At 38.6% G+C, this 12,197-nt stretch overlaps 1 protein-coding gene across 1 annotated transcript in view; it reads left to right on the top strand.

Moving 5' to 3' along the window:
• Positions 1 to 4,024, top strand: part of ano3 (anoctamin 3) — a 521,252-nt gene extending 517,228 nt beyond the window's left edge. Inside the window, exon 26 of the mRNA XM_059976011.1 lies at positions 3,813 to 4,024. Coding sequence (XP_059831994.1) covers positions 3,813 to 3,992 — 180 coding nt within the window. The 3' untranslated portion in view covers positions 3,993 to 4,024. The remainder of the gene's footprint in view (positions 1 to 3,812) is intronic.
• Positions 4,025 to 12,197: the final 8,173 nt, after the last annotated feature.

Here is a 12,197-nt window from a genome sequence, read left to right as displayed (position 1 = left end):
TTGCAAAAGTCAGGGAGTAGTAGTAGAGGGTTTTTAGCTGGACTGGAAACCTGAGACTAGTGGTATGCCACAGGGACTGGTTCTGCTCCATTATTGTTTCTCATCTATATCAACAATTTGTATGACAATGGTATTAACGTGGACATGTTTGTGGGTGGAGGTGCAGTGGATAGTGATGAAGGTTTTCAAAGACTATAACAGGAACCAGATGAACTGGGGAAGTGTGCCAAGGAATTTAATTCAGGCAAGTGCACAGGGCAGGACTTCCACACTAAAGTAGCAGCTTGGAAAGAGTTGTAGGACGGACAAACCTATGAGCACAGGCAGATACGGCAACACTACTAAACAAGGTGGTGAACATTCTGCACAATTGCCTTCATCAGTCAAGGCACTGAGTACAGCAGTTAGGATATCATGCACGAGATGTTGGTGAGACCACACTTAGCGATGTCTGCATCTTGTGGAATGGAAATGTGTGTAGGTGTCAAATAATACTGGAGTCCTTTTTTTAATTTCCTTCATCATCAAGCCTGAGAATTAATTAGCAATTATATCTTTATTAGCACTTCTAATGAGTATCACAAACCTTTAAGCTAAGTGCGTCCAAACCTAAAATGTACTAATGAAATCATCATGATGCTTAGCTTAGTTAGCTTTAACTAAATATTAGACATGTTACTATTTAAAAGCAGTGCCAAAAGCACATTCTGTTGTTACTGTGTGCTGCTACAGTAATCTGTGGGGTAACATGCAGCTCATATCCGCATTCACTTTTTGATCATAACTCTGCTGCATGGAAGAAATTCCATGCAGATTTCCAGGAATTCCATTGGAGTGAAGGAGGATGAGAGGTGACGACAGATGTGTACAAAATGATAAGGGACATAGATAGAAGGGATAGCTAAAGACTTTAACAGGATGTAAATCACTAATAGCAGGGGACATAATTTTAATGTGAATGGAAGCAAGTATAGAGGGGATGTATAGGTTTTTTTTTAAGAGAGTGGTGGGTGTGCTGAGCTGGGCTAGTGGTGGAGGCAGATACATTAGGAACATTTAAGAGAAAGAAAAATTGAGGGATATGTAGGAGGGAAGGGTTAGATTGATCTTAGTGTGGAATAAAAATATGGCACAACAACATGGGCCAATGGGCTGTAATGTTCCGTGTTGTAAGCTCCTGAAAATGCTCAAGGTTCTCCTGCAGGAGCTTTCTGTAGACTTTGTGCTAACTACCTTTGAGATTTAGTTCAAGTTTGAAGATGGGGTGTGGCAGAAAGTAAGAAAGGGACTGTAAGTGCATTACCAGGATATGGGGTCCCAGTGTTGTAAATCTCAATAACTTAACTCATGTATTACTCTTTACACACACATGCTGTACAAAATGGAGATATCACCTAGCTTGATATCCTTTTTGGCAAATTGGGCAATCTGCCAAGAAAAGAGATATTCCTTGATTCACTCAAACATATTTTTAGTTTGAATAATTAAGCATTTACATCATGTAATCCAAGGGCTAGAGCACCAAGAGGCTGGAAACTGAATATGTACCTTACAAGTTCAAAGTAATTTCCAACCCTGCGATTCATTTTCCTGTGGGCATACTTAATAAATCCATAATAGAATAATAACTAAAATAGGATCAATGGAAGACTAACACAACTTGGGTGTTCAACCAGTTTGCAAAAATAAATAAATAATAATAAATAATAAATATTGAGAGCATGTGTTTGAAGAGTCCTTGACAGTGAGTCCATAGTTGTAGGAATATTTAAATTATGATGCGAGGAGTGAGGATATCCTCTTTGGTTCAAAAGTCTGATGGTTAAGTGGTAATAACTGTTCCTGAGGCTCCTGTACCTTATTTCCATTAGCAGTAGTGGGAAGAGAGCATGACCTGTGTGGTGGGGGTCTGTGATGATGGATGTTGCTTTCCTGCGACATTGCTTCATGTAGATGTGCTAAATGAAGAGTGGACTTTACAAGAAGCAGTATCCACTACTTCTTGTAGGATTTTCTATTCAAGGGCATTGGTGTTTCCATACCAGGCTGTGATGCAGTCAGTCAATATACTCTCCACTACACATCCATCATGCCAAATCCTCGTAAACTCCTAAGGAACTAGAGCCACAGCTGTGCTTTCTTCGTAATTACCCTTATGAGCTGGTCCCAGAACAGGTCCTCTGAAATACTAACACTGAAGAATTTAAAGTTTTTGACCCTCTCCAACAAGGATTAGCTCACGGACTTCTAGTTTCTTCCTTCTGAGGTCAATAATCCACTCCTTTGTCTTGCTGATACTGAGCAATAGTTTATTGTTATGGCACCACTCAGCCAGATTTACAGTCTCCCTCCTGTATACTGATTTGTCACTACCTTTGATTCAATCTAGGACAGTAGTGTCATCAGCAAACTTGAATATAGCATTGAAGCTGTGCTTAAGAGCATGGGGCTAAGCACACAGCCTTGTGGTGCACCTGTACTGATAAAGAGCATCCTGATATATACAGTACATCTTCGCTGTCCAGATGTTCCAGCATTGCGTGAAGAGCCAGTGGGATTGCATCTGCTGTTGACCTGTTGCTCCAGTAGGGGAATTGGAGTGTATCCAAGTTGCTTCTCAGGCAGGAGTTGATATGTTTCATCACCACCCTCTCTAAACTGTGCTTGTAACTGCTACTGGATGGTAGTTATTGAGGCAGGTTACTCCATTCTTCTTAGGTGCTGGTATAAGTGAAGTCTGCTTGAAGCAGGTGGGTACCTCAGAGTTCCAAAGCAAGAGGTTAAAGATCTCTGTGAACACTCCAGGCATTTGGTCAGCACAGGTCTTTAGTACTTGACTAGGTACTAGGTCTGGGCTAGATACTCTCCATGGGTTTCACCCTCCAGAAGGCTGCTCACACGTCAGCCTCAGAGACTGAAATCACAGGATCATCGGGAGCTGCAGGAGCTTGTGATGGTTCCTCTCATGTTTTTACAGTCAAAGTGAGCTTAGAACCATTGAGCTCATCTGGAAGCAAGGCCCTGTTGTCACCTATATTGCTTTATTTAACTTTGTAAGAGGTGATAGCATTCAAGCACTGCTACAACTGTTAAGCACCCTTCATTGACTCTAGTCCGGTATTGCCACTTCGCCCACGAGCTGGCTTTCGAGAGATCATACTTAGACCTCTTGTAATTTTCTTGCTCACCAGATTTAAAAGCCTCTGATCTAGCCCTCAGCAGATTCTGAATCTTATTGTTCCTCCACGGCTTCTGGTTGGGGAAGACTCAGAATGATTTTGCGGAGACTCACACATTAATAGAGTCCGCGACACCCATGCTGTATTCGTTCAGATCCACAGATGAGTCCTTGAACACAGCCCAGTCCACCAACCTGAAGCAATCCCACAGCCACTTCTCTGCCTCCTGCAACCATTTCTTTGTTGTCCTAATCTCCGGAGTTTTGCTCTTTAGCTTCTGCCTGTATGCAAGTTGGAGAATACAGCCAAGTGATCAGATTTCATGAAATGTGGTCTGGACGTGGAACAGTAGGCATTCCTATCTTAGTATAACACTGGTCTTCTGTGTTGAGACCTCTGGTGCTACAGGTTATATGTTGATAGTAATTGAAATGTGTTAGGATGGATTCTAAACTCTTGTTTGGAGATGGCATCATGCAGTATCTCAAGCGCTTGATGGTGGGTGTAAAGTTGAGAAGGTAAAGCAAAGCTGGAAAGGCAGAACAAAATTGACATTGGAACAAGGTGTTAAAATTATGTAAAGGAACTCATGATAAAGCAGGTATCAAACTTTTGATTTCTGTTTTATTTCAGCATTTTGTGTTTGGCTTCAAGACCTTCGTAGCTTACCTAATCCCTGATATGCCCAAAGACTTGTGTGACCGAATGCGTCGAGAGAAATACTTGGTACAGGAAATGATGTATGAGGCAGAGTTGGAACACCTGCAAAAGGAGCGGAAAAAGAGTGGCAAAAGATACCATGAATGGCCTTAGCATGACCAATGCAACCACCGGACAGATACTTAAAATGGACTGCACTGCTACAGAAGATGGAGATGCCAGCTATGCTGCACAAGTTCTTGCAAGTTTTTATTATATATACATATATAATAATGTGTATTATAAATATGTGTATTGTGTATATATAAAAAACTTTTATAATTATAAAGACCTCAAATGCATGCTTTCAAAAGGAAAAAAAAAAGTTGAATGCTCAGTCTGTGTTTGGATTTCAAGTCCAGAAAGCAGGTTGTTGAGGAAGCCCTGTGTAAATCATGTAATGATTTGGTGTTCATTTTATTTACGTTATGCTGCACAAATTAGTTTAAGCTCACTGATCAGAATTTGATGTGCCATCTTTATCAAACGATGAAGTTTATTTGCAAGCGAGTTCTCTGTTTCTTTAGGTTTTTTTCCTCCACGTGTCCCTGCTTTTGACCATTTCTTTTCTAAACCTGCCATGGGAAGCCTGATCCCAAAAGGACTGATGATGAGCAGAACTACGAATTGGTTTGCAGAGTCTGTATTGGATCACTGCGGTTGACTAGTAACAAATGGTGCTCATTCTTCAGATGTGTTTGTTGTACAGCTGGTCAAAAATCCTTAATCTTGACCAGGATTTTAGCTGTGTATTATTTTGCTGAAGCTAAAATGGCCATCGGTAAAGTGGCACATCGGTTATGAAAATAAGCCCACAAATATAGTTCCCCTTTAAATTTTAAAATTATTATTCAAAAGCATTTCATTTACGTTCCTCATTTCTATTGTGCCTTTGTTTTCAGTAGGAAAATGTGCAATTGTGATTGTTTAATGACCTGCAACATCTCTAAGTAATGTTGTGAAAATGACTAAAATCACTACACAATGCTGTTGTGGTATCTTCTGGTTCCTATGAAGTTTGGTACAAGTAGATGTATTTATTGTCAGTTTTTAGAGGAAGTAGAAGGCTGCATTGCATTAAGCAGGAAATAAGAATTCTGATATCCTTTTTCACATTTCTTCCAACTGTGCAGAAGACAGACCATGATTTCTATTGAGCACTATAAACGTGCGTCCATTTATCTATTCATATTCTAGATATTTTCTACATACCAGAGTGCGAAGCATCAAAGTCAGGCAGCTCTATATAACTGTAAATGCACAATATATGAGAAATAGTATAGATGTCTACTGCCTCAAGTCCAAAAACATAACCAAACAGGATAAAAGAAAAATACAGAATTAATAAACCGAGTGCCTCAAAAATCTATAGTTTGTTCATAGCGAAACTTGCCATGGTGCAACAAACAGCAGCAAAATGTTCATTTTAAGTGACCTTGCCTTGCATCAGTATTTTTCTTTGATAACATCAGAGTAGTTAGATATTGTTAGATTGGACATTCTGCCTGGATACAATTCATACATAATATTGAGTGCAGGAATGTTTACATTTAAAACTCTCACTCTCTTTGTACGATCTTCTTATTCTTGATTTGGTTCAATATCTGACCTCCATTTCCTGCTTTAAGAGTGGTGTTAAGACAAGTAGTTCTGCATGATGCACCAACAGCCTTTTCTTGACCGATGTAAGTTGTGATGTGCATACAGTACATATATCAATAGTCACACTACAGCATGTTTCCCAATTTGATTAACGGGCCTGTGATCTACAGAGTAGAAGATAGGTTATAATCACTGAAGGTACAGCTAGTGATTCCAGTGATGCAGGGATCATGGTCAAAAAGGTCTGTTGTAAGACTACCAGATCAAATTTTAAGAAAGTATCTATCTACTGACCATGTCTGGAACTTTATATTAACTCCAAAATCAATACAGAGTAAAAAGTGACATAGTGTGGCTATATAATGCAATCCATTTGTGTGGATTCTTGATAAGCATGTCCCTTAAAAGCTTTGATTTGTCCATTGACAGGTTTGTTCCTGATCAGGTAGCAAATCAGGGCAATTACTGTAACTTGTTTACTATGCATTTCAAAGGGTTGTACACTACTGTCAAGCCTTATGTAATATAGGATTCTGAACACCTTAATCAGTACCTTCATCCCAAAAAATGCATATTGCTTGAATATGTAATTGTAAGAAATGTATTGAAACCAATGCCTTTTATGTAAATAATTCTGCAAAATAAGACAATGCAAACAAATCTCATGATTTGAATCATGGGCTATGCATTGCTATTAGAATTGATGTGATGTTGTAAATAATTATGTATTATCATCACAATCGTTTTAAAGCTCCAGATGTTTAAAATTAAGTTTTCACTTTAACGATCGGATTTCTGGTACACAGCCACAAATTTCCATGAGTAATTTAAGTTTTAATTACATTACTTGTAACCAAATAGTTAATACAACAGGTTTATGGAGTGGACACAGGATCTAACTTTGTGTATGAGATGATCTCTTCTGTTCATTGCTGATTTACATCCACGTAACCAATGGGTGGCAAATAGAAGAGCCCTTTCATAGGTCATTGTTCATTTCCTCAATTGATTATTAACATAACAAACTGAGCTTATAATGCCATATACCCTTCAAAAAACTGGACAAAAGCTAAATGATTATAAATAATAATTTGGAAATATAAACTTAGGATCCTTGACCAGAAATAATCCACTCCATTCATCTGTTCATTCTGACTACACAAATGAAACCAGTGAAATGTTAAGGATTTTGTGCTTTTGGAACCAATACTTACTGTCTTTCATACACTCTATATCTATGTTTATACTGTTTCTTCATTGTTTCTGTAATAGCATGTTTATGATGATGTGGCTTTATCGATTGACTGGGCAATTTCCATCTGTTAATGCTTGGCCTCTTTCACACGTCTTTCATTTGCACTATCCTGGCTACATTTGGGGAGGGGCCTCATTGTGATATTGCAAATGAAATAGCATGTAAATATTTCAAGCTACACAATAGTTCCTAAGCATTCTCAACAAGTAAAGTGTAGCCAAGAATTTCTTCCATTCCTAGAACTTAATGTTCTTACCCATTATCCTGTTGCATCACACAAGGTATCTGTGGATTACTGACCTTAAGGATTCCATCATTTATAAACCACTTCCCAGTATTTACATTGCCAACACCTGGGGCCCTGCTCCTTAACTTCTTGCCCATTTAAATCTCTTGTAATCACTCTGTGAGCTGCTATATAGCAATTCTCTCCCTTTTTTGATGGCAGATCAAATATTAATGTTTGAGTCAGATACAGAGGCAGTTCAGATTCCAATTCAGTCTTATTTATTACATGGACATGTTAAAATACAGTGACATGCATAGTTTGCATTAGCAACTAACACACCTCAGGATGTGTTGGAGTCAGCCCACAAGTGTCACCACACATTCCGGGGCTAATATAGCTGTGTATTGTTTTTTGAATTGATATTATGTTTTAATTAATTCTGTGTTTTTATGAGAGTATGTCAGGGCCTCTAGTGTAACACTATGGGTCCTTGAAGGCTCCTTTAGGGTTAGTGTATGATTAAATCTTAGTGATTGGATGATAGAATTTGACCGTCCATCTGTGGAGAACGTGATAGTAGTGACACAATGAGCTTGGACGTTCTTGATGAGTATCCATTGTTAGAAAGGAGAATGTTGATCTTCTAGGTTCTATTGTCAGGCTTTTGTCTCAAGCATACTGCTGTTTGTAATCAAGGTGGTAGAGGCTTTGGGATTTGTGAATCAACCTGGTTCATCTGTCTGCCATTGTTGTCAGGGTATTCAGTGGATGTTGTATAATCGCGGCAAGTTATGGTATGTGGCAGTGTTTACAAGTACAATAATAAGAGTAAAATAAAGCATATTAGTGATAATTCATGTACTAGGATCTTACCGGCTGCATTACTCTAGGCTGGGAAGCACTGCATTATTGTAGACCGTACTAACAGGATTGTTGTTGTTTGGAATGTTTGAGCAGCCATGGCAAGTTAGACAAGATGCTGCATGAGAGGTACCCTTGCCCTCTGTCAGAACTCCTGAAGATGCTGGCTACAAAACTGGGTGCAATCAAGTGGGACTCGAGATAGAGAGGTTTAAGCAGACCTTCTTGCTGTGTATTGTGCTATAATACTAACAACTTGTATTTAGGTTTAGCCAGAAGTCATCATCAACAGAGAAAGCTTAATTAAACATCCTGTTACACTGTCAGCGAGAGAATGTTAACGTTAAGTGCAAACTTGTGAGCCTCTGTTTACAAGATATACTCACATAAGTGATAAGTTATAAGAATGACCATACAAAGCTGTAAAGAAGTCCATTGTTCAATCATCTCTTGTAACTGGAAATTCAGATAACAAAACAATGGTTGCTTGCCATGATCTATATGGTCGTTCAATATTCTGCAAGGTAAATTAACAGAGCTTGTGAGTCCATTTAATGTTTTGCATCATTAAGCAATCTACAAGTGCCTTTTTAGTCTTGGTTTGGAACTAAGTTTCTTTTAGTATATGTTAAGACTAACACTAAACCACAACACTTGTAATCACTCCAGATTCCAGTGTGCTCCTTAAAGATCTTGTCTTGATGAGGCAGATGTAACAGCACCATCTTCAGTGCAAAATAAAAACTGTAGGAGGTAGCTGGATACTGGCCGCCTTTCAGATGTATGGGCAGCCTGTTCTTTTAATGCTTTCATTAAGTTACCATTCTCACGAAGATCAAAAATTGCATAGCCAGCAATGAAGCTGTTCAGGCATTTAGCATGAACCTTGCCCATTATTTCAACTGTTCACAAAATATTACATTTTTATTTTCCAATTGGCAATACCTCTCACATTAAGTTCATTGATGCTAAGATTATTGAAGAATAACAACCATACAGACTGAAAGTGGAATATTTGCTTTTTCCTTGATCTTTTCTTTAAACCATAAGCTCTGAGTTTTTCTTTCTGATGTGAGCCTTTTTTGGTTATGTTAGGACTTAAGGCCCAGAACATGATCATTCCAACTTGCACAGCTCGTTTTAAGTATTATCACTGTAAAAAAAAACTCTGCTTAGGTTAAGAGGAAGAAAGTGTTAAATATTTCAAGCTATTTACTACTGATCGATTTTCTATTTCAATATTTTAATTGCTACATACAAAAGAAAATCGTAAGTACTGACATTGTTTACTTCTAAAGCTTGTCACATCTTGCAAGGGATCTTTCCTAAAGTTGACAAGTTCCTCTTGTGACACTTTAGGACAGGCTATGTTGTATAATTTTCCAGTATAGAGTGATGCATTTCATATATCATGTATAATCTTTATCAAATAACGTTCAGAACCTTAATAGGTGATATTGTCTATCTAGCTCGTCACTTGTATGGGAGTCCACTGAGAAATTAGTACATTATTAATTCCTGTTTATCACAAGAATTAACCTCCTTTGATTCATATCTAACAAGCCTGTATTGCAAAGGATTGGGCAGGGGATAGGTAGTTTGAAGCAAAAGCGTTCAGATGCATAGGCCTCCATGTATCCACTTCTGGGTGGTGCCTTCTACTTGCACCAGACTGGTAGTTAAATCTCAAATTGGCGGGAAAAGATGAGAAAGCCATCAGAAAATTCAAATGAAAACTGCCCCTTCTGAGGCCACAATACTGCTGGTGTGGGCCAGTGGTGGGAGGTTCAGAATGCCGTCCCAACAGCATTCTCAAGGCTCGTCGCCACAAAGCAGTCTGTCTGATTTGCTGGTGAATCGTAAAAGCTCATTCCTGCCAGCAGAGGAAATACAAGGTTGCAGTTACTTTGCAACTACACACTTCTTTGTAAGTTGCACACATATCCTGACTTGTAGTTCATTTGTTCGGTCTAAATGCTGGAGCTTGTTACCCAATAGATTCACGGACCTTCAACAGAAGCACTGCAATGTCTGATTCAGCTCCTTCTCAAGGCACTTAGAGATGAGCAATGAATGTTTGCCTTGTTGGCAATTATCATACCCCGAAAAAGAAATTTTAAAAAACATACTGTGACATTCTAAGTCAAAGATATTACTCCTTTCAAATCTGTGTTGCCTTTATGAGACGTTTCCTAAATAACAAGTCTAAACTTAGCTATGAATGTTTGATCAAAGGCCATCTTCCCTTCTGGGTGACACTCTAGACTATCTCCACAATGTAACATGTAAATAAACCCAGTAGGTATGTTTCATATATTCTCTGCAGGGCAACCAATTAACTTGAGGGAGACACAGTGGCATGGGATTAGCATAAAGCTATTACAGTGCCAAGGACCAGGGTTCATTCCCACTGTATCTGTAAGGAGCCTGTGTATTCTCCCTGTGAACGTGTGGGTTTTTTTCCGGGTGATCCGGTTTCCTCCCACATTCCAGACATATGGGTTAGTGGGTTAATTGGTCACATGGGTGCAATTGGGCCAAAAAGGCCTATTAATGAGCAAAATAACTTGTCAGCATACTTTCTCACCAGAAAGGCACTTTTTTTTTGTCAGAAGTCTGTACTATACTGTAGAAATGGAAAAGCAAAATGCTGTAAAAGTTCAGTAGGCTGGATGGAGGGAAAGCCGAGAATCAACGCCAGTCAGTGGCCTTTCATCAGAAAATAGAACTGTGTTGAGGTTTAATTAGCTTTGAAGGAGTACAGAGGCATGGAAGATGGAGGGGTGGGATGAGGGGGGGAGAAGCAGTGCAAAGGAAAGAAAATAACCATCTCAGGGTGCATGGCAGAAGGGATTATATGACAGAGGTGTTGACAGTGTAACATTAAAAGCACTGTAAATGCAGATAAACCAAAGCAGATGAATAGTTGGGAGGAAGTGTAATCACAGACACCATAATGGTTTGGACAGTGGAAACTATAATTGATTAGCCTTTATATGGACAAAAATATCAAGCTAGGAAATACATTATCTCTTCCCAATAAAAATAATTATTCTACTAGAGCATTCCATCTTCCAGATACGCCTTTCTTTCTATTGGTTTTAATGATTCTTGCTAGGTATTGATATTTAATGTAGATTGTTAAGTCTTCTTCGACTCCAAATCCCGCCTCTCTTGCTCTTGGCTGTTTCACCATTATTTATGGATTATATGCACTGATTTTTATGTCATCTTGCATTACAATTCATTGCTGACGATTTGACATATTTAATCCATCTTGATGCGGGATGTCTACCTGATGTATCGACCATCTCTTTCCCTCCACAAATACTGCACAAGTTCTTTGAGCAATTTATCTTTTACTCCTGATTCCAACATCTGCAGTCTCAAATGCATGTGTACTTAATCCAGTTTAGCCCGTAAATTCCTACCTAGCCCTTTCTGATTCAAAGTTAGTTTGCACCTTTCATTGAATTTCACAATCCAGATCATAGCTAAAGTTGGCTTTATAGCTAAACTTTTCCAGTCCTAACAACATCCTTGCCTTCTCTAGTGCTACATACAGTCCCTTGGTACACAGCATGGAAGCATTTTGTACAGTTCAAACACTGCCTTCATGCTGTTTTTCTCTTTAAAGCAAATTATCCTAATGCCTCTTACCGTCTTTCATCAATTGTATCCTGTTGTGTGAGTTTTGGGTTTCATTTTGAAATGGCATAATACAAAACTCTCATTGTCCTAAATACGTCCTATGTGTGTTTCGGTGTGTGGAGAGAGTCTGAATGGGAAGAGTGCCATATATGCCTTGCATTTGGAAATACTGCCATTTTACAAATCCACCAAGGTACATAGAGAAAGAAAAACGATCATATGCAGTATTACATTACACATGCTGCTTGACAATGTTCCCATTGTCTTCTCTTTTGTTTAAGAGTACTGGTGTGCTAAGAAATTTGTGTTGTCAGAGAGTTCTGAGTGCCACTTGGAAAGCATCATGCTCAGGAAATGTTTAACTAGGGGAACAGTAAAGAAAATTCATGGACAGTTCACGAGTTTTTCCTCTTCTTAACAGATCTTGTTTAAAGTAGTTTTAATTTCCCGCTAAAGCTTCGTACAGTTCTCGATCGGATATTATGTAAATGAACAAGTTCAGAATGCAGTTTACAAATTAAGAAATGCACTCAGTTCTCAGGAACCCTTGCTGAATTATTGTGAAGTATTCCAGTGAATGCACAGATATATTTTGATAGCTAAATTGCTTTGTATTTTGTATTACTGAATAACACAATGCTGCATGCAAATTATTTACACATTTTGCAAGGAATGATTGATATCCAGTTCATTTTGAAATAAAGCTTGCAAAAATAGGTTG

The sequence above is a fragment of the Hypanus sabinus genome, chromosome 7 (genome assembly GCF_030144855.1).
Source record: "Hypanus sabinus isolate sHypSab1 chromosome 7, sHypSab1.hap1, whole genome shotgun sequence".
In the NCBI taxonomy this organism is placed as follows: domain Eukaryota; kingdom Metazoa; phylum Chordata; class Chondrichthyes; order Myliobatiformes; family Dasyatidae; genus Hypanus; species Hypanus sabinus.
Note: the sequence above shows the minus strand (reverse complement) of the source record. Positions and strands in the feature narration are given on the sequence as shown.